At 44.1% G+C, this 23232-nt stretch overlaps 1 protein-coding gene across 12 annotated transcripts in view; it reads left to right on the top strand.

The window, feature by feature from the left end:
• VSTM4 (V-set and transmembrane domain containing 4) overlaps nt 1–23232 on the top strand; it is a 109945-nt gene that overhangs the window by 8527 nt on the left and 78186 nt on the right. For all 12 annotated transcript variants that reach the window (XR_004810062.2, XR_004810061.2, XM_049103147.1 and 9 more), the window contains exon 3: nt 22246–22314. Coding sequence is in view for 10 of the 12 variants with exons in the window: in XM_049103147.1 (XP_048959104.1) it covers nt 22246–22314 (69 nt within the window). In the remaining 2 variants the exon portion in view is untranslated. The remainder of the gene's footprint in view (nt 1–22245; nt 22315–23232) is intronic.

Below are 23232 nucleotides of genomic sequence, written 5' to 3'. Positions count from 1 at the left end.
ACATTTTTGATTGCTTTGAACTTGAATTTGGTCTGGTAGAAGATAAAGAGGATCACAAAGTAAAGCTAACGGTCCCACGTGTGAGAAAAGAATCTAATTTTATTACATACATGTAATATAGTATTAAAGGCATTAGTGATGTTGTTTTGATAAGCTTTTTTTGAAGGGATAAAACTCAGTTGTGAAGAGGTGGGTTTTTTTTTTTTTTTTTGATGGAAGGAGAAAGGGTATTTTTAATATCCTGCATGAGTAAAGGATATGTTAAGGTAGATAATTTATGTAGATAGTGGTCAGTGCAACTTTATTTGCCTTTGGAGTTTGCTCGTTATAATGTTCTTTTTTTTTTTTTTTTTTTTTTTAAATTTTTATTTATTTATGATAGTCACATAGAGAGAGAGAGAGAGAGAGAGAGAGAGAGGCAGAGACATAGGCAGAGGGAGAAGCAGACTCCATGCACCGGGAGCCCGACGTGGGACTCGATCCCGGGTCTCCAGGATCGCGCCCTGGGCCAAAGGCAGGCGCTAAACCGCTGCGCCACCCAGGGATCCCCTCGTTATAATGTTCTTAAGCGCAGAATGATGTATTATCTGAAATGTGCACTTTTTCTCCCAGAGCAAATTCATTTAAGAAAACAAATGACTATTAGTATAAATATATCTTTTGGCCCAGAAAACAGAAAAATGCATCAAATGACCAAGGGCTGAGGAGGGAATCCACTCTGAATATCACTCGGCTCTGAAACATAAAATCGTGTATGTGTCCTTTTTATTTGTATGTCACAGTATATTCTGAAACTGCACACTACATCTCTCGGTTGTGAGGACTCTGTGCCAATTAGAACAGATGAAAAGGTTCCCTGCATTCAAATGCAGTCATCTAGTGTACTATTTAATGTGAATCTACTTTCATTGGGTGAAGCTGAGTTCCTTCTAGAATGTTTATTTAGGTACTTGCTCCTTGGGGAACCTGAAGTGGTTCATAAGATTTCACTGGAACCATGGACTCTCCTCTCCCGACCTCCCCTCTCCTCCCCCCACCTCCCTTCCTGCCTCCTCTTCCCCCTCTCTTCTCTTAACCTCCTTTCTCTTCTTCCTCTCCTTTTCCTTCCATTGCTTGGTTTTCCCGTTTCTGATTCTTCCCCTCCACCCTCCCCTTCCCTTCACTTACTCTTTTCTTCTTCCTTTTACCACTATCTCTATCTGTCTGTCTGATGCTCACTCCATACATGCTCTGGAAGTGGTTGTAATCTCACAACAGATCTGGGCCTCCCTGGCTGCATCTGCTCTGCCTCAGAGCCTCCTGCTCCTCACACTGGCTCAGCCTCTGAGCAGGGCTGTGGTTTTCTGACGGGATGATTGGAAACCTTAGGAAGTGATGACCATGCCTTCTAGAACATTCTATGTAGGCTTCAAGGGAGACTACACTAGGAGGGTTAAGAAAAGGTAACTCCAAATAAATGCCCTGAAAGCAGACTGGCTTGTTTAGCTTAGAACAGGTCTGCCCCAGGCTTGCGCGGGGGGGGGGGGGGGGGGGGGGGGGGTGGGGGTGGGGGGGTGGGGTGGGGGGGGGTGGGGGGGTGGGGGGGTGGGGTGGAGCATGCAGCAGCTTGGCTCACTGTCCTTCTGGGCAAGGAGGGGAACAGGCTTGAGGCTCCAGCCTCCTGGGATGCCTTTCCCCAGGCCCTTTCCCTTGCTCATTTCCAGGGGCTTTGTTTTCCTAAATCTTCACTTCATGTTCATAATTGTTATATGGAAAACCAGAGGGATCCCTGGGTGGCGCAGCGGTTTGGCGCCTGCCTTTGGCCCAGGGCGTGATCCTGGAGACCCGGGATCGAATCCCACATCGGGCTCCCAGTGCATGGAGCCTGCTTCTCCCTCTGCCTGTGTCTCTGCCTCTCTCTCTCTCTCTCTCTCTCTCTCTGTGACTATCATAAATAAAATAATTAAAAAAAAAAAAAAAACTTAAAAAAAAAAAAAAAAGAAAACCAGAACAGAAACAAACACAATGGAAAGTTCTATGGGCAAATACTTTTGGGTTATAACACTGATTAGCAATTCTCAGAAGTGAGAATTTTGGAGTGAGTGCCTTTTCTTCTCTGGGCCCCAGAGCCCTTCTTTTCTAAGGTACTTACTTTGTTCTTCTTCCTGGAGGCTTCTCAAGCCTTAACAGAGGAGAGGGGAAATTTTCTCGGGATTGTTTTTAACACTTCGCCCATCCTCTGCCCTTGACCGTGGATGGTCTTGCACTCTCCTTGCATTGTTCTTTTTTTTTTTTTTTTTTTTTAAAGATTTTTATTTATTTATTCATGATAGTCACAGAGAGAGAGAGAGAGAGAGAGAGAGGCAGAGACATAGGCAGAGGGAGAAGCAGGCTCCATGCACCGGGAGCCCGACGTGGGATTCGATCCCGAGTCTCCAGGATCGCGCCCTGGGCCAAAGGCAGGCGCCAAACCGCTGCGCCACCCAGGGATCCCTCCTTGCATTGTTCTTAATGTGAGATGAAATTGCTGGTCTTCCACTGTGAACTCCCAAAAAGAAAGGTTGACACATGGTGTCTTCTCATCTCACTGCTGCAAAAGGAAGTTGACTCGCGCTGTATACTGATGGGGTGGTTGCTGGCACAGAGCAAGTGTCACAGCAGTTTGGCCTGGTCTCGCCATGTTGGCTGTTTTCTATTGCAAAAATAATAGTTTGAGTAGAGACTATGTGAAGAAATACGGAAGGGATTTAAAGAAGAAAATAAAATGGCTTGTAATATCTCCACACAGGTATAACTAAACGTTTTAAAGTAGATCCTTCCAATCACTTGTATGCAAATAAAAATTAAAAACCTAATTCCACTCATAACCATAAGTACTATTTTCTGACTGGCTTTTCTCATGTTACTAGAGTGTGCACATCTTCCCATGTTGTCAAATATGCTTCCATCACATAATTTTAATGACAGGCTGGCGTTCCATGGTGTGGACGTATCATAATTTATCTTTTCAGTTACTGTTATTGGACAGTTAGGTTGTTTGAAATTCTTGCCAATAAATCTCCACAAATGTCTCTGCCTTTAGAATAAAGTCCTGCAACTCAGATTGCTGGGTCCAAAGATATATTCAATTTAATGACTGAAATAATTTAGATTGATAGTTTGAGGAGGTGACCTTTAGAATTTATGACTTTATATTCCTACCAGCATTGAAAATGCCCTTTTTCCACGGATTGGTCTATGTAATATAGACTTTCTGGAGATGATGATGAGGAGGAGGAGAAAGAGGAGGAGGACTATGAATGTCTAGTATATGGTTGACTCTCATTAAGTACTTGATGAATGAATGAAAAGCTCTGATAGCATTTCTTGTGATTGATACTTGGAGGTAGGTGAGACTTGGTGGATAATGTCACCTTCTTTGGGAGAAGTCACCCCTCTTTCCCTTGGCCTATTACAATTGTACATTTTATTTGAGGCCCTTATCTATCCTTCTTTCCTGAGGACTTCTTTGCTAGTCCTCAGAGATCTATCCTAACATTCTCAGTTGCACTGCCATCCCGAAAGGTAATCATCATCAATGATGTGGTTTACAACCATCAGGTCCCTCTTCTGTGGGCATTTGGGGACGTATATTCTAACACTACACTTCATGCCTTATGAGTATCATTGGGGATATTATTTATACTTTTCTGTAACTGATATTACATAGCCAGGCAACATCAAATTGCATGCCATCATTCCGCTAGTGATGAGGTCGTATGAAACTTCCAATTTTTCATTAACACAAGTGCTTTAGTGAACATATTTCTACACATTATCAAGTATTTCTGTTGGTTAGATTCCTGGAAAGAGAATTGCTGGGCTTAAGGCTATGTATATTTAAAATTTTAATAGACAATGCTTGTATGCTCTCCAAAAAGATTTTACGAATTTATACGTCTGGCCATCATTGCATGATAGTGTCTATTTCCCTGAAGCCTCGTTACCAATGGATATTATTAATCTTTTTCATGATTTATCCCAGTGATAGGAAAAATAATATTTCATTGTTGTGTTAATTTCAATTATTCAATACAATTCAATTTCAATTATTATATAAAATTATTTGTGAGATTGAACATATAGTCATATTTATTGACTGATTAGAAAATCAGTTTCTGTCAGGGCATCTGGGTCAGTCATGGAGCATATGAGTCTTGGTTTTGGCTTAAGTCATGGTCTCTGGATTGTAGGGTCCAGCCCTGTGTTGGACTCTGCACTCAGTATGGAGTCCACTTGGGATTCTCTCTCTCCCTCTCCTTCTGCCCCTCCTGCTTGTGCATGCTCTATCTCTTCTCTAAAAATAAATAAATAAATAAATCTTTAAAAAAATTTGCCTGTACCTAACCTTTGCCTGTTTTTCAATGGGATGCTGTCTTTTTAATATATATATATATTTTTTTTCTGAACATTAATTCTTTTTTTTAATTTTTATTTATTTATGATAGTCAGAGAGAGAGAGAGAGAGAGAGAGAGGCAGAGACACAGGCAGAGGGAGAAGCAGGCTCCATGCACCGGGAGCCCGACGTGGGATTCGATCCCGGGTCTCCAGGATCGCGCCCTGGGCCAAAGGCAGGCGCCAAACCGCTGCGCCACCCAGGGATCCCTGAACATTAATTCTTTACCTGTTATGTATGGTACACAATTTTCTTCCTGTTTATTACTTATCTTTACACTTTATTTATTTTTATTTTTTTGCCAAATAGATATTTTACATTTTCAGGATATTTATGTTGTCAGATTTGCTGTTTTTTTTTTTTTTTTCCCGATTTATGGTATTTCTTTTCTCAGTTGTATTTTTTTGAGAGGTAATTTATTCAATAAATTGCACATGGTACCTTGATTTCATATATTATCTAGGAAAGTATTTCCCACCCAAGCTTATAAAAGTATTTTCTGTATTTTTAAAAATATTTTCAAAGATTTTCAAAGTAAAAGAAAGTTTTACTCCTTTATCTTTTGGAATCAATTTTTATACAAGGTGTGGGATAATTAACTTTTTGTTTCTGAATGGCTATCTTGTTGTCCCTACATTATCTATTGAACAGATAAAATTTTCCTGTTTTGAAATGCTACATTGTCATAAGCAAAATTAAAAAAAATTTTTTTAAAGATTTTATTTATTTATTCATGAGAGACCAGAGAGAGAGAGAGAGGGGCAGAGACACAGGCAGAGGAAGAAGCAGGCTCCATGCAGGGAGCCCAACGTGGGACTTGATCCTGGGTCTCCAGGATCACACCCTGGCTGAAGGCAGTGCTAAACCGCTGAGCCACCGGGGCTGCCCCCCAATTTTTTATTTCATTTCATTCCATTCCATTCCATTCCATTCCATTCCATTCCATCCATTCCATTTCATTTCATTTCAGAGAGAGAGAGAGAGAAAGAGAGAGAGGCAGGCAGGCTCCACTCTCAGCATGGAGCCTAATGCAGGGCTGGATCTGAAGACCATGAGATCATGACCTGAGCTGAAGTCAAGAGTCGGATGTTTAACTGACTTAGCCACCCAGGCACCCAATGTCTTTATGATCTTAAATGTTCCTATCCATAGAACTGCTATGTTTCTTCATGCGTGCAGAGTGATTTTTTAAAAATCTTTCAGTAAAAGATACCTTAACATGAGTCTTGAACATTTTTTATTATGTATATTTCTAGGTATCGTATACTTGTAAGTAGGATCTATCCTATCTCCCTACAGGCGCGCGCGCGCACACACACACACACACACATCTCTTTTTAAATTGGTTATTACTGATGTATAGAAAGTTTGTTGACTTGCATTTGGCAACATAGTAAGGTATCATTTTTTTTTATAAATTTATTTTTTATTGGTGTTCAATTTGCCAACATATAGAATAACACCCAGTGCTCATCCCATCAAGTGCCCCCCTTAGTGCCCGTCACCCAGTCACCCCCACCCCCCATCCCACCTCCCCTTACACCACCCCTAGTTCATTTCCCAGAGTTAGGAGTCTCTCATGTTCTGTCTCCCTTTCTGATATTTCCCACTCATTTTTTTCTCCTTTCCCCTTTATTACCTTTCACTATTTTTTATATTCCATCAAAATTCCATCAAAATAATTTTTTTTTAATACAGCTTTTTTTTCAGTTGCTTCTCAAGGATGCCTGCAAATTGATATCTCATTGTTTTTGCTCACCTTATCGTATTGGCCAATATTTTATGAGTAGTTAATTATCTACCTGTACTTTTTGTTGACGGCTCTGGGAAATTTCATTTTACCATTTGGTCTTTTGTCTTGACCATATTTTTCCATCTAGCCCACATGGCCCCTGCTAGTGACTGTCAGTTCTCTATTAAAAAGCCAGCTTTGAGATATCCATGACTTTTTCATGATCCCCACTAGTAAACCTATCAGAAAAGCAAGTGGGATTGACCTGACAAAGTCTCTTAGTAATTTACCTTTTCCTTTTAAAATTTCTTAAAACTCTTTAAAAAATCCACTCTAAAGAAATGAGCTATCATGCCATGAGGACATGGAGGAACCTTAAATGCATATTGTGCAGTGAATGAAGTCAATTTGAGAGGATGTATCGTGTATGATTCTAACCATATGACATCCCGGAAAAGACAAAACTATGGAAACAGTGGTTGCCAGGGGTTGCAAGGAGGGAGAGTTGAATAGGTGGAGCACAAAGGAATTTTACAGCAATGAAAACATTCTGTGTGATACTCTAATGATAGACACATGCCATTATTTGTCCAGACCCATAGAATGTACCATACCAAGAGTGAATCCTAAAGTTAATGATAGACTCTGGGTGGTTATGGTATATTGTTGTAGGTTCATCTCTTGTAACAAATGTACCCCTCTGGTGGGGGGTGTTAACAGTGGGGGATTCTATGCATGTGGAGGGGCTGGGGGTCTGGAAGATCTCTTTCCCCTCCCCTTAATTTTGCTCTGAATCTAATACTGCTCCAAAAAGAATTAAAGTCTTAGGAATAGTAAAAAATCCATTCTAGAAACTTGTCAGAGATAGCCTAAAGTTTTAAAATCTTTCCTATTAATTTTTTTTTTTTTATCAAGGTGTTACTGACCTCAGGATTCTCTGACCCTCCCAGGAAGAAACAGACACAAGGCCAAAGATGGTGTGGAGAGTGTTTCCTGCAAGCTTGTGCCTGGGCATGAGGGAGACAGTCTTAGGAAGAGGGATACCAGGCTGCTCCCCGAACAATGGCCCGGGAAAGTGTTTGAAGGGGTTGAGGCAGAAAAGGAGTGATGTCATGTATGTATGCCCCACGTAAAGGTAGGGAAGTATAAGGTATTAGGTGTGCAGATACAGTAGACAGATGTTTAGTCTCCACCCCAGGAATGATTTTTAGCATTGAAGTGAAGGAAAAAGTCAAAAGGTCAGGGCTGGGGTCCATCATGGCTCTGACTGGCCTGGTCTGGTCTTTGCAGAAGCAAACTGGTTCTAAGTTGCAACCTGGAGCTTGTTTTAAGCTTGTGGTTTCTGGCTTCCTGATTCGATGTGGCACCTGCAAAGTGGGCTAGAGAAATGGCTTATTGGAGGGGGCTGAGGTTCCTGGAGAGAAGAAAAGTATGAGCGAGCAGGTGGATATTCAAATAACTTTCATTTTGGAACACTGAAATTATAAGGAGATCAGGGCCTAAGACAACTTCATCCCAATGTATGCTTTTCTAGGCAGGCGCCTCAGAACCCCTGTCTCAAAGCCTCTAGCATTGGGCATCTTTCCTCTTTGGGACATCTGACATCCTTTGCTGGAGTTCTTTCTGACCTATGAGTGATCACCACTTATGAAAGGTCACATGTTGTTCTCCTCTGAGGAAGAAAGGGATGGAAATGTGGTTAGTGGGCCTACCAGTTGCAAAAGTCATTACTGGAAAAGTTCACTTGCTAGGTTGTTGAATAAATGAAACTCGTAGACATTGTTGTGGCACCACAACTAAATTTTCATGAAAGTCGATTAAAGTCTAGCATCTTTAAATTGTTTACATATGTGACAGTGGAGTCAAGGGTGTGATCATATGTCAGTCCATATCACTTACGCTTTGATTTGATCTGTTGAAGGGAGAAAAAGGGATGGTGTTACAAGGGGTATTCAGGGAATTGTGCATAAACCACAACCTGTCATGTCCATGCTACTTCCCTAGGATGGTGACTCTTTACAAAGGCCAGATTGTTATCCATGTGCTTTTAAAATGCTTTATAAATGTCATACAAAATAATAAAAGAAAACCAGAACAAAAAACCCAAGACCAAATCAAATACTCATCCCAATATCTGCAGTGTTATTTGCTTTACTTTGCTCTCTATATTTTTGAGTTTCCCCAAATTTGGAGTGAGTCCTTGAGCGTGTAGAAAAGATAGCAAGTTCTTAGAAAAAAAATCTGCACTAACGTATGGATTGGTCATGGCTTTTTTCCCTGAAGACATCTCTGAAAGTGTTTGGCTAAGAACTGTAAGGGTATTAATTTGAGGCAAAACATAACTAGCCGTTTTATGTTTTAACTGTGCATGTTAGTAAAACATTATGGAGAGGTGGGGATTTTGATGAAAAGGGAATTATTATTTTTTGTATTTTTTTATTGGAGTTCTGTTTGCCAACATATAGCCTAACACCCGGTTCTCATCCCTTCAAGGGCGTCAGTGCCCGTCAGTCAGTCACCCCCACCTCCCACCCACCTCCCTTTCCACCACCCCTTGTTTGTTTCCCAGAGTTAGGAGTCTCTCATGGTCTGTCTCCCTTTCTGATATTTCCCACTCATTTTTTCTCCTTTCCCCTTTATTCCCTTTCACCATTTTTTATATTCCTTGTATGAGTGAAACCATGTAATGATTGTCCTTTTCCAACTGACTTATTTCACTCAGCATAATACCCTCCAGTTCCATCCACGTTGAAGCAAATGGTGGGTATTTGTCATTTCTAATGGCTGAGGAATATTCCATTGTATACATAGACCACATCTTCTTTATCCCTTCATCTTTCGATGGACACCGAGGCTCCTTCCACAGTTTGGCTATTGTGGACATTGCTGCTAGAAACATCGGGGTGCAGGTGTCCCGGTGTTTCATTGCATCTGTATCTTTGGGGTAAATCTCCAGTAGTACAATTGCTAGGTCATAGGGTAGCTCTATTTTTAACTCTTTGAGGAACCTCCACACAGTTTTCCAGAGTGGCTGCACCAGTTCACATTCCCACCAACAGTGCAAGAAGACTCCCCTGAAAAGGGAATTATTAAATCTGGGTTTATTTGCAGATCATGTATTTGTGGAGATTGTGGGAGGGAGGGCTCCTCACTATATGGTTGTGGGTGCTGTGTGGCACAAAAGGATATGATAAATAATGAAAATTGAGAATATGTGACTCGGTGACAATGGAGTCATAGCTTATTTTAGAGAAGCTGTCATATTAGATGAACTTTTCAGTGTTATTTTTATTACACAGAGGTGGAAGGAAAGATAAGGAATATTATGCATATTCTTCAATTGTTTGTGCTACATGAGCATCATCCAGAGCAAGAAGCCTTGCCTGCAAAGGAAATTGATCAAATAGTCCTAAGTGACACATGGCACTGGAACCCTCTGGAGAGGTTTTCAGTGGAAACCAGGAGGGCCAGTGTTAGATTTGATTTCATTTAATTGCGTAATCAATGACATTGAAAAAGGAGTGCATGTCACCCTAACGAACTTTACAGAAAATACAAAATTGGGAAATGCTTTTAATGTCAGTGAGGAGTAAAAACATAATAAAAATGAATCCAGAGAGGTAAGAAATACAGGCAGGAAGTAACAGAATGAGATTCAATTTGGAAACTGGCAGAGCAATACAGGTGGGGACAGTGCATCTCAGGCACTGTTGGCTGGTCCGCGGGAGGCTGGGAGGCTGTCTTTGTGAAGGGACCTTGGTGACGGTGGCAGTGAGGGAGTTGTGCATCTGCCATGTGATACCGTAGCCCACAGCCCACAGCCCGCGCGCTATTTCCGTTCGCATACCAATTGGCCTGGTGTCCCTGCAAAGGAAGGCAGTTGTGTTGTGGGTACTACACTGGGGAGACTACCAGGGACACAGAAGTCCATTTTGGGAAACTCATTTCCAGAAAGATTGACTCAAACTGGAGAAGAGGCAAACATGATAAGGAAATGAGTGTCAGCCTCCAGAGATGTGATCAGTGCAGCCAAGGAGGCTTTGCAGCACTCAGTGAACATATTGCATTGGGAAATAACACATTGACTAGAGCGTTCAGCAGTCCTGGGTGGACTCATTTATCCCTTCATTCGATGGGCACTTTACTGTGGACTGCTCTGCATCGGGCTCTTGCTGGGTTGGAACTCAGGGACACATATGGGTAGATTTGTCTATCGGGGTGGCAGATACACAAACGGATAGGAGGTTGCAGGGTACTTGTAATGATCACGGTGTACACTGGGCACATAGAAGAGCCCCTAAGGAAGAGAGAGAAGGCAGTGCTGTTTCTGCAAGGCTGGAAATGGGGAGGAAGTGGCATCTCAGGGTGTGGACATCCTATCACAGTGGGTCAGGAACCTGAGCTGGGGCTGGAGCCTGAGCTGGGGCAGGGGTGGCCATGGATAACTAGGGATGACAGTGGTGGAGGGACTTGTACTGAATGTTAAGGAATTTACTCTTGATTTTGTAGGCTGTTCTTGACGTCACCTAATGATAAGAATCACTGGGACCACTATTAACATGTAGATTCTCAAGCATCTGCCCAGGGGATTCCAGGCCTGGGGTGGAATGTGAATATGTAACATGAAGGTTGGGTGATTTGATCATGGGCAGTTTTGGGGATCTCTGCTTTAGCCCTTGGAAAACTTGAGAAGCATTAAAGTCTTCTGACAGATCCCTGTGTGGGCTGCGAAGGGCATGGATTTGGGAGACTAGACTAGAGGATGAGGAGGCATCCTTTTGCAGTTGCCCAGGCTAGGAGTGATGGAGGACTGCATTTGGCAGTAGCAATGGAGGGACCTGAAGAGATCAGATGAGAAGTCTTTAGTAATCGATTGGGTACAGGCAAGAGAGAGAGCTTGAGATGGCATCCAGACGTCTAAGTCAGTAGTATGAGCAGGGTGGATCCCACAGCTGGTCCATAGGGGACATTTGGGATTGAGAGTAAAATGGCTGGAGGCCACCCTATTGTTGTGCCCAAGATCGCGAATCCGAGAAACCACCAAGGAGCCGACACCAATGCAAACACACGAGGGTTTATTTACAAGCTGGAGCTTGGGTCCAAGTGCACCCGACACAGTGGAGCAGGGACTTGGACCCCGAGGTGCGTTTCAGCTTAGTTTTAAGGACTGGTCTAGGGGACCTCCAGAAGGGCTGGAGCAGTTCCTCAAGTTCTGTTTACATTTTGATATGGGACCTTCAAGGGCATTGAGCTCTGTTCTCATTCTAATAGGGGCTTCCTGCCACTGGCTTGGGCTCTGTTTTTATTCTAATATGGGGCTTTCTAGACTTTAAGCTGTAGGCTGTTTTCTTCCTGTAACTGAAGTAAGGTAAAGTTCAGCTCTTATTCACAGGGGCCTGGGATGGCTGTACTTGTGCTAACGCTGAACTTAAAGTGGAATGGCCTTAATTTTCTCGGCCTCCACACCTATACCGATGTCTCTTCTGACTAATGAGATCTGATTCCTGAGTTGGGCAGCTGAAACCATGGGTGTGGGGTGAGATGCCAAAAAAGCTGGAGCCAAGGATGGAGGCAATATTTGGGGCATCGGAAGGAGCTAGTTTGGGTTGGTGTTGGTTCAGGCTCCTGCAGCCCAGCCCATTGGCTATCTGGAAAAAGCAGAATGTTCTTAGCATTTCACCTGGAGGGTGAAAGTACAGCAGCTCTTTGCCTGGAGCTCAGAAAGTCCATCTGTGGGAGATCCAGAGAAGTACAGTGCTCTGGGTGGGAACCAGCTGCATTCACCATGATCCCCAGAGGCCCAGTGTGCCTTGCACCTTCTGCTGTAGTGGCAGTCATCTCTAGGTAACGTCTTCTCGCTCATGCATCATGAGCAGATGAGATGCAGGTATGGGCCTCACTGAAGGTGAGACATCATGAGGTGAAGAGCAGGGTAAGGTCCTGCCCGACCCCAGGTTGGCAGGGAGGTGGAGGCCTGAGTGCCCTATACCAAGTGCTGTGGAGATACAGAAACGTTGCACATGGCAGAACAAGGAAGTCAGGATGGAAATAAGGGAGTGTTAGCAGAGGGTTGTGGCACTACCCAATGGGGAGATGAAGCTGCTCGGTGAGATCTCTCTCTCTCTCTCTCTGTCTAAGAGGGTGACTTATTTATATTTGGGGTCTTCAGAATTTTCTGGAGTAGATAGACTAGTGCAGAGATTTTCAAGTGTTTTTGATTCTCAGTGCTTTTAGGCCAAAAGAAATAGTTAACAGTTTTGCTTTTGAAGTAGTTGGCTCCAACAACTTAATATAAGTATTTCTGTCCTAAAAACTGAGAGCATAATATATCCCCAGAGACCAAGGCAAGCTATTCTTTCTAGGGTAAATTCCAAGGTCGCTTTTGAAATGAGGTGAAAATTTGATATTTTAGGAGATGGAAATCTCTTTCAGTGAAAAGGAATGGCTAGTTGTGATTAATTGTTTTGCAAATAATGGTACTTATTGAAGAAGTTCACTGTGTTCTATCCCTATAGGCACAGGAGTGCCTGAGCCTGTGTTTGTTCTGCACGTTCTGTGTGGGTTGGTTACTTGCTGCATATCAGGCATGCAGTTCATAAATTAAGCCCATTTCCTTCTCATTCCTGGGACATTGGGGTTCCTGGAGCTCCTCCACGTACCTTTCACCCCCTCTACCCTGTATCCTCCTGTCCCTGCGTCTAGGCGCTTGCTGGTGATGTCTAGTCCCCAGCTTTGACCTCCTTTTGCTGCCTCTATTTCCCAAACATTGGGAGTCTCCCTGCCTTTGTGACTCTTCCATCCTGCTTGATGTCCCCACAGCCCCCAAAATTGTTCTCTTTGTGCACTGATCCGGTATGGTCCCTCCCAGGACATGCAGACCCTGTAGAGTTCTAAACATGAGGATGGCCCTGGGCAGGGATGAGAGTCTAGACTAGCCCCTAAGCTTGAATTTTCTTCAGGTGTTCACGGGGTAATTTCTTTCTTTTTTTAAAAAATATTTTATTTATTTATTCATGAGAGACAGAGAGACAGACAGGGAGAGAGAGAAAGAGAGAGAGAGAGAGAGAGAGAGAGAGAGAGGCAGAGGCACAGACAGAGGGAGAAGCAGGCTCCACACCGGGAGCCTGACATGGGACTCGATCCTGGGACTCCAGGGTCACGCCCTGGGCTGAAGGTGGCGCTAAACCTCTGAGCCACCCGGGCTGCCCCACGGAGTAATTTCTAAGACAAAGCCTGAAGCTGTGTCTGTGGGGCTCCTCTCTTAAGGGTGAGTCCCAGTGCAAACCTGGGTGCCACATATTCTTGAAGATCGCTGAGCTTTGAGACAGGCCAGTTTGTGGGGACCAGCCTGGGGGTGCTATGTATAGGCCCTTCACACCAGGAAGCCTGAGTCCCCGAGGTTTGCAAGAATGATGTTGCCATTCCTTTTAGGCTTCCCCTGTTAAAGGGTGGCAGCTTTAATTCCCCAGATCTCATAAAAAGTTATCCTTGATGGCTTCTCAGCCCAGTCTTGCCACTGCAGGCTCAGAGGCGGACAGATACCTTGTGCCAAAATGAATCTGCATACTTTCAGATGGAGACATCTTCATTATCGGTGAAAACGCTAATAATAGAAGCAATTTGCAAAGGCTGTCTCCTGCAATTTAATCAGCGTCTCAGTCTGACCCCAAATATCATATTTTAATAAGCCAAATGGCTACTTGACTTAAGGTTATATAAATAAGCTTTAAATGTGGGGAATGAAAAAAGCAAACAAAAAACTCTGTTACCCTAACAATATTTGGGAGCAAAGATGAAATTATAATTTCTTATTTGGCTACTTAACCCCAAAATGTTAGAAGGAATTTAATAATTGGATCTGAAAGTACTACCACAGGGAATGCATATTTCAAGTTTCAGGGGAAGAAATTAAATAATTCCTTTTTTCTCTGGAGACATGGAGCAGATAATGAGGAGTGAGATTTACTAAACATTTAGAGCTACTGCTTAATTAAGCAAGCGCACATCATGATGTTGAAAGTGTCAACAGGTCCAGATCCTCAAAGGGAACAAATTGACAACAGGAGTGTAATTTAAACTACACTTGAAACAGTTCTTCAGTGTGCCTTCCCTCACTCCAACTGCCATGGTCTTGGAAGAATTGAAGAGATTGAAATCAAACTGAACAAACATGTATTAAGCCCCATTAAGGAGCCTGTTACCACTGTGCCTACCTTAAAAAGAGGGAGGGGTGGGGAGGTCTGATCCTCACCCTTCCAGGGCCCCAGGCTTGCAGTCTGGAGGAGGAGACATGTAGATATGAATGTAGATCTGAGGGATATTATGGAGATAGCTAATAAGAGGGGAGTCTGAATGGGCCATATACCACAGTGACCCTGGCATGGGAGTAAAGGAGAGACAAAGATACATTCTCGGGGGAAATGAGGTCACCTCAAGGATGCGGGATTCCACTGGGCTACAGGGTGAGGGGGGCTCTGACAGCTGTGGATTGTGCCAGGTCAAGAGATGAAGCAGGCTGAGCAAAGGTAAGACAAGGGAGAAGAAGAATTGCAGGTGACTAGATAAAGCTGGATCAGCGTGTTTGTGACTGGTGAGAGCCAGAGGTGGGCATTGGTAAGAACCAAGGTTGGCACGGTGGATCTGGTCAGGGACCTTGACTTCAGGGACCTGCCAGGTTCTTCTAAAATGCACTCTTACACTTGACATGGTGCATGGTACCTAGAAGGGCTCAGTGATGATCTTTTTTTTTTTTTTTTTTTGGAAGAATGAACGAGTGATCAAGCTCTTTGGTAAAATGCTACTTTAATTAATGGCAACAAGGAGTGGAAGGTATAGTGAGCAAATAAATAGCCCTGGCCTGGAGTTGTATCTGCAGAGAGCCAGTTCCTGAGCCCTGCCCTTCAGGGTTTCCTAATGGCTCTTTGGGGACATAGGCATGGCCTTTGTATTCTGTAGGGATTCCATCCCCCAAGGTGACTTTCATAATGGGAAGTCTATTTAATACAGGGTTTTTTGTTTGTTTGTTCTTTTGTTTTCCTTTGTTTTTTAGAATTTGTCTTACAGTGAATGCAAAAGAAAAAGGTGGCTTAAAATAGACAAAACTGGAGCTTTTCTGTTTCTCATCAGCTGCTCCCTGTAGGTCACCCGGAGGTCTTGCTCACATGGATGGCTTTGTCTGAGCCCCAAGAGAGATTGCCTTTGGACTGAATCTTGATGACACAAGGGGGAAGTGAAGCAATAGGAAAACTTCCGAGGGTCAGAGACAGGGAAAGTCTCTGTGTGTCAGGGGGGGTGGGGGTGGGGGGGCAGTTGCCTTCCCTGAAAACACTATAAATAAATAGTGGCGACATAGCTACCTTTATAATGTTTTCTTCCCACCTTGGGAAACCATCTCATCATTGAATAAGAAGGGACAGTGAACTGAGTATATTCATTTTTGAATTTGGAGCAAAGTGTTGACTCCTCTTTATTTTCTTTAAGGATCTTTCCTTGTGCGCATACTTCATATCACCAACCTCTTCTGGTCTCCTTAGATTTTTCCCTCCTACTGATTTGTGCAAGATGCTGCCTAAGGAAATTGAGGTAAGGTGGTATCTGCTGTCTGGATTCCTACAGCCTCTGGGTACAAACGGGCAAGATTTCCTCCATTCCAGGGACCAGGGCTTTCAATGGCTGCCTTCTCCTTTCAACTCCAGTGAACGTAAGAATTGACTTCTGTTTCAGGTCTGGGGGCCTCTTGTCTCCATTCTGTAATGAACTAAGAACTCAGAAGCCATTGGATTAATCACAACAGACCCAGAGGACATAACTCCTAGGCCAGAACATTGCAGAGAGGTCAGGCTTGAGGGCCTAGTGTGTTGGTGTATTCCTGTTGCTCAGGAGGCAGGGCTTCCTGATGAAGGGAGGTGGCTAGGTAGGGTGAGTCTATCCCTGGACTCTCTTCCCAGCCTTCCAGAATGTAACACTGTCATTGTCCCAGACCAAATTCCTTTTAGGAGATCTTGACCCACCAATACCAACACTCATGCCCATTCCATTCATTTGTTTGTTCAAAGTAACTGTGGTTCACAACAGGCCAGGAAGATTCTGGGAAGTGGAGAAGACAAGTGTGGTCCCAGTGGTCACCTTCCCATCTGCTGGTGGTGGTGGATAATGGACTCAAGAGGAAGGAATGAAGTACAGGGATGCTTTCCAAGGTAGCACATTGGGCAGGGAGAGAGGGAGGTCATGAAATAGCAGATAATCATTGGAGGAGGGTGTCTCTGACTCAAATTCTCTCCAGTTCCCAAGTTTGAATCAGTTGCTTGGGGAGACACGCCAATCGTTATAGATGCTCTGCTCTTTCGAAAGCAATTTCCTTAAAATTGTGTTCTTTTGTCCTGAGATGTGCTATTTAAAGGGGACTGTTTGGAGTTTTTTGTAAACAACACTCATGTGACAGGCTTACTTCTTAGGTTTTGCTGTTACTTTTCCTTTCCCCAAATTAATAAGCAGAAAGAGGCATTGTTTGAGTTTAGAGTTCTAGACTCTGTTCTGAACTGGATGAAAAATTGAGGCCCAGGGTCTGGCTTCTTGTGACTTGAATGTTCTCTCCCACATCTCCTTGGCCTCTGTGCTCACCTCGCAGAGTGTATGAAGCAGGGCTTCTCTAAGTGGAGTCCTTGGGACCTTGAGCCTCAGGCTTCCCTGAATGATGCACATTCCCAGGCCCTCCCCAGATTTCTCATCAGAAGCTCAGGGGAGATGCCTGGGAATGTTCATTTTAGCAAGAGTCCAAATTAATTCCATCACACATGAAAGTTTCAGAAATCTTGGTCTTTGGGCACTAAAAAAAGGCAACACCCTCTGTAATTAAAATCTGTGTAATTTGGGACAATACTTTAGCCCAGCCTGATGAGTGGTGGGAATAGAAAGGTGAAGATATGTCTCCTGAGTTCAGGCTGGCCTTTCCCATTTCCCTACAGCTTCCTCAGTCCTCTGGCTATGCCAGGGCCCCCTCTACGCTCCTCTCCATCAATACCTACATTCCAGAAGGTCTTCCATATCAGAAATGTGTGGTGCACCTTCCTTTGGATGTCACCCATGGTTGCAATTAAAGCTCCTTTAATTATAGGATCTTTTGTTAAAGGAACTGGGGACATAGGGGAGCAGAAGAGAAAGAGCTTTGGAACAAAGAGAGCCTTTCTAATGCCCCTAAAAATCATCAACCACCTGTTCTACGGATACTGGGGTCAGCACTTCAGTGCAACTCCAGAGAAGAATGTCAGTATGATCTGTGAAAGGGAAACCAGGAGGGGAATGGGAGACCCCTCAGCTGGAGGGCATTATCACAGGGTCTCCATGTTAAACTCAGGGGACACCGTCTGCCCCACACTGTGAAACATGTGCTCCCCAGGGAGTTGGCAGGACATTCTGTCCAAGTTAGGAATCAAGTGTCTCAGCTTTCACTTCTCTGAGTGATGGTTTCCCCACGAGTCTCATCACAGGGGACTTGACTAAGATTCTTTCTTTCCAACCTGCTTTTTCCAGACATCAGGCGGATATGATCAGTTTGTCTGGGTGCCTCTGGGCGGCATTCTTCCAGACTGTTTGATCCTGCAGCCACTTTCAACCAGTTCTTCCCAGAGGGGCCAAGATAGGGTGGATCTCATGACTTGCCCCTCCTTAGATTCAGCTGATTCTGCTGTCTTGGGTAGAGGCTCCCAGATGGCCAGCAGCTCCATCATCTGCGCCACTGCCTCACCAGGCTCACCAGGTCACACAGGCTCTGCCCGTTGGGCACCAGGGTCCCAAGAAATTACAAAGCAGTCAGTAGGTCAGTTGATGACTTAGCCTTGAGGGCTCCTTACTCTTTTTCCCTACTCTGATCCCAAACCGATTGATAAATGGGCATAGGAGTCAGACAGAGATAAAAATACCTGCTTTATTCCAGATAAAGCTGCATTGAGAAAAGCTGTTTGGTGCTAAGGTCTAATTGGACTTCCTTTTGCTTTCCTGATTAATTACCTCCCCTCCCTGGCACCCTTCCCTGGGGCCCAGCATGGCAGTTCTGGGGCCCCATACCTCTGTGGGTGGAGGTGGCCCTTGCAGGTAGGTTAGAAGAGGAGAGTGCATGTGAGTGGCTATAGGCAGGGCTCCCCGGGCAGCAGGGTTGGCATCACCCCAGCAGCTGGGGTAATGAGACCTTCCTGAGGGGGCATGTGCTGCCCATCCCCTCATTAGCTATCTGCTGAGAGCCCAGTCTCAGAGCGCATACTACACAGGCTGCCTTGAACAGGGGCTTGACCACATTCCTCTCACCCAGACAGGGGTAGTGTGTCAGGAGCTCCCCTGGGTCAGGACTCCTCCCCAAACACCTTGCCTCGGGGAGTTGGAGGGTAGGTGGAGGGAGGATAAGGCAGGGTTACTGAACTAACATGCTCCCTTCTGGGGAGGGATGGAAGTGCTATTCCTCCTCCGAACCTTGGAAACCCAGCACAGAGGACTAGTATGGTTCCCCCATCATGACCGTATAAGACAACCCATTGGTTAAAAGGCTGCCTGAATGCATGTGAATTCTTAATCTTGGAGGGATTATGGTGGGAACTCCCTCAATAATACATAGCTGTTAGAAGGTAAGGATTTGCAGCTCTCCTGAGCTGATGCTTAGAAAGAACCAGCACTTTGGGTATGAAAGGCTGCTTGCTGCTTTCTTCCCAGTTGAGAGTCCAGCTGGATCCCCAGGTGAGGCAAATGCAGTTGAAAGTGATAGATGTATTGAATCTTGTTTAAAAGGCCACAGCCTTCTTACGGCTAAATTGATCGGAAACCATTATAAATGCTTTATGATCAAGAAACTTGCACTTTATTTCTGAAAGTCTTCGATCAACATGAATGATCTGTGGTTGGAAAATTTGCTACTCTTTCCTTGGTGAAGCAGAATGTTTCCTTGAAGCATTTTATCCTCTTCCATATCTACCCTGCGGTGGCCTTCTCCACACAGCATTTCTAAGTTGGCTGCTGTAGATTTATGTCTGCCATGTGCAGCCATGCTGTGAAGGAGGTGCGCTGATAAAGTTGGTGAACCCCTTGCTTGTCCACGACAAAGCCCTTCTATCCACCTGGCCCTGTCCCACACTGTGTTTCCTTACGGTGTGTGGACTCAGACCCCCTAGACCCCGGGCTTGACAATGTATCAAATTCACTTTGAGATAGCAGAAGGTTAACAGCTGCAACAAGATAGTCATGACAAAACCTTGGAAAAATTTCTGAAGCTCTGCAAGAATCCATGGAGCAGATAAAGTTGTAACAGGTATTACTAATCCTATGCAAACAAAGTTGCTGCACTTGCCCATAAAACCTTAGCCCTGGCGGTAAATAATGAACATCCATGAGTTCCTTGCTTAGAGCCCTATTAGCTTAAAATCCCAGTTTGTTGGCTTTTTCAGCGCATGTCTCTATAAGTTGGTTAGGGAGACCTTGTTATCTTGTATCTCAAATAAGGCAAAGTCATTGTTATTGATCACATCAAGGGCCTGCAATTTCTGAATAGAAAAAATGAAGAAAAAGTTATCCAAAGACACCTGCCTTTGTTAGAACAGTAGCAGCCCGTCTGAGCTGTAGGCATTTAGCGACAAGGACAAGGAACTCTTGTGGACCATTTGGATGGTTGAAGATTCACACAGAGAAACAAAGGGCTGACAGCAAAGGAGGGCCATGCTGGAATTAAGCGCAGGAATTAGAGCAGTGACTCAAATAGACAGTTTTCTTATGGAGCTAACAACATGGATACAAATGGCTCACTCAATGTCAGGCACTGTTCTAAGCATGTCACATATCTTAACCCGTGACTCTCACACCTCCCTTGAGAGAAGACACTTACCATCCCTATTTGTGAAACTAACGCACCAGGAAATCAAGCAACTTGCCCAAGGTTACACAACAAGTAAATGGCAACTTATTTTTTCAACCCAGTGTGTGTCAATGCATCTCAAACTTTACAGTTTGTGTGATTGATCCAGGATATCTGGTTTATTTATTTTATTTTATTATTATTTTTAAAGATTTTATTTATTCATCAGAGACACAGAGAGGCAGAGACACAGGCAGAGGGAGAAGCAGGCTCCATGCAGGGAACCCGATGTGGGACTTGATCCCAGAAGCCCAGGATCACGCCCTGAGCCGAAGGCAGACGCTCAACGACTGAGCCACCCAGGCGTCCCAGGGTATCTGGTTTAAATGCAGAGTCTGATCCAGTAGATCTGGCTTGGGGACCCTGTGGTTCTGCATTTCTTTTTTTATTTTTTAATTTTTATTTATTTATGATAGTCACACAGAGAGAGAGAGAGGCAGAGACACAGGCAGAGGGAGAAGAAGGCTCCATGCACCGGGAGCCCGACGTGGGATTCGATCCTGGATCTCCAGGATCGCGCCCTGGGCCAAAGGCAGGCGCCAAACCGCTGCGCCAGCCAGGGATCCCTGCATTTCTGACAAGCCTCCAGGTGACAGTGCACTGCTGGTCTCTGGATCACATTTGGAATGGTAATGCCTTGGATTATGATGAGCATCCTCTACACCCAGGGTGGGGCTCGAACTCACAATCCTCAGATCAAAAGTTGCCAGCTCTACCACCTGAGCCTGCCAGGCACCCTGGAAAATAAAATTTTACCTACCATCTCCATGGTTTTCCATATACAATGTCTGACATTCAGTTTAAAAAAATGTAGTAAGACATAGCACGGAACAGGATCAAAAGCAAAGACAGATAACAGAAACAAATCTATGGGCGATGCAGATATGAAAGTTATCAGGCACGAGCATTAAAATGATATGATTAATATGTGTGCAAAATTAGGTGAAGCTAGAGAAATTCATCTGGGAGCTGGGATATATAAACATGAATAAATTAATTAAAAATAAAAAAGAATTAATAGATGGGTTTATCAGATGGAAAGACTGGTGATCTGCAAGATGGGTCAATAGGAAATACCCACTACAAGGCCTAGAGAAGTAAGAAGTAAAAAGACAGAAAATTTAGACCGAAATTCATGACAATATAATACAAAAGTTTTGTGGGGGTTGGGGTGGGGGGATAGTAAATAGAGTTAAAGTTTCAGACAATCTCTCCCATATGCCTTGTCCCGCATACTGATTCAATCCCCATTCCAACCTCCTTTGTCTTTCTGTTAAGGTCAGAGATTCTCTTCTTTAGAACCCCCCAATGTGGTAGTCACAGACCACATGTGGCTGTTTAAATTTAAATAAAATTAAAAATTCAATTCTTCAGGCCCACGTGGACTAGCCACATTTCACATTCTCAAGTAGCCAGAGGTGGCCAGTGGCTACTACCTGTACAGAACAGACATAGAACGTTGCCTTCATCCTGGAGAGTTCCATTCGACAGTAATCTTGTTCCTGACATTTTGCTTTTTTTGGTCAGCTGAACTTTTATATTTTTACTCATGGTTAAATTACCCTCATGCACAGAACCTTTCCATGGTTCCAACCTCTTTAGTGTAATGTCCAAGGTTTTACACTGTAGAGCTCAGTTCTGTTTCCCTGACTCTTGAAAACAGGCACAGTAAATTCACTAATCAACTACAGATTAAAAGTGGACAAAATAGTCTATCAGATGCTTACTGCCTGTGTGACCATCTGGCATGGATGGATGCTCAGAGTGCGGGCCCTAATCCATTAGATGACTTCAGGCTCCTCTATCTAGGGGTGCCCAGGCTGGTGCACTCTACTTAGAAAGATGTCCACTAAAATGGTAAAATAAATATTTTGATGCTTGGGATTCCCACTGGGGAACTCTTTATTTTGCAAGTATGTGGGGCAAGTGGGACTTCTACTGTACCACATCCCAGCTTTGCCATTTATTGCCTTTTAGACAAAGACAACCTGCTTTCCCCTCATTGGTGCCTCAAATGTTGCATGTCAGGCATCGTACCTCTCCCTAATGTGTGAGTTGTGATAATGAAATGTGGTTTCCAATTGGGAAAATTGCTTTATGAATGTAAGTGCTGTATACACCATATGGCATGATCTTGGATTACATGTGGGCCGAGTCCATAAACTACTATACTTCATGCTATATGCTGTTTCTTTTTTGTCTTACAGTGATTTCCCTGAAAGCTTCTGAAGATTCATCCTTTGAGAAAAAGAAAGAGTCCTGGGCACTTTTTGAAGGTAGAAACTTTTTGCAAGTTTCTTTCTTCTAAGATGACTTTTGCTTTTAGATAATAGGAAAGGCATAGAAAGGGAAGGAAGTGTGAAGAACTCAGAGGGGTCACCACTTGGGACACACCACATTGAATACAACCTGAGGAAATAGTGAAGGCTAAGGACTTTCTGTTATTTGTTAAAAGTAAGGAGACAGGGAGCTAGCTCTCAAAGCACTGTCTCCCCAGGGGGTTGGTACGGGAAGCTTTTGTTCAGTGTGCTAGGGAGCTTGCAGAGGTACAACCGCGCATGCCTAGCATGTCAGTGTGCTAGTGCATACACCACATGTTCAAAAGAAGGCAGAAAACTCTGCCCATAGGAAGTGATGTTAGTATAATGAGCTAAAGGTAACTTCAGGGCAGCTCAGGGGGGGCTTCTGCACAGATCCTCAGCTCCAGGCTGGCTCAGCCTAGTTCCCATGGGACTGTTAGGAGAGACACACCTAGCAAGGGGCTCTCAGGTGGAACACTTAGCTGGACATCTCCTTGGCTGGAACCGTTGGTTCTGTGAAACAAAACACATTCCTTCCATGCCTTTGTCCTTTCCCATCCTCCCTTCTGCTGATAGCTTCCATCCACCTTATTTGAGTAACTCCCTATTGCATTTTAGCTAACCAGAGGACCCTGACTTCTTAGTTGTGTTATGACATCAACTTGTTTTCTTATCCTAAACTTACTCAAGAGTGGGGTGGGAGGGGTGCCTGGGTGGCTCAGTTGGTTGAGTGTCTGACTCTTGATTTTGCCTCAGGTCATGATCTCGGGGTCATGAGATTGAGCCCTGCGTGGGGCTCTGTGCTTAGCAGGGAGTCTGCTTGTCCTCTCCCTTCCCCTCTTGCCCCTCACTGCTTGTGTGTTCTCTCTCTCCCTCTCTCTCTCTCAAATAAGT

Source organism: Canis lupus, chromosome 28 (genome assembly GCF_003254725.2).
Source record: "Canis lupus dingo isolate Sandy chromosome 28, ASM325472v2, whole genome shotgun sequence".
Lineage (NCBI taxonomy): Eukaryota > Metazoa > Chordata > Mammalia > Carnivora > Canidae > Canis > Canis lupus.
This window is presented reverse-complemented; position numbering and strand designations above follow the sequence as displayed.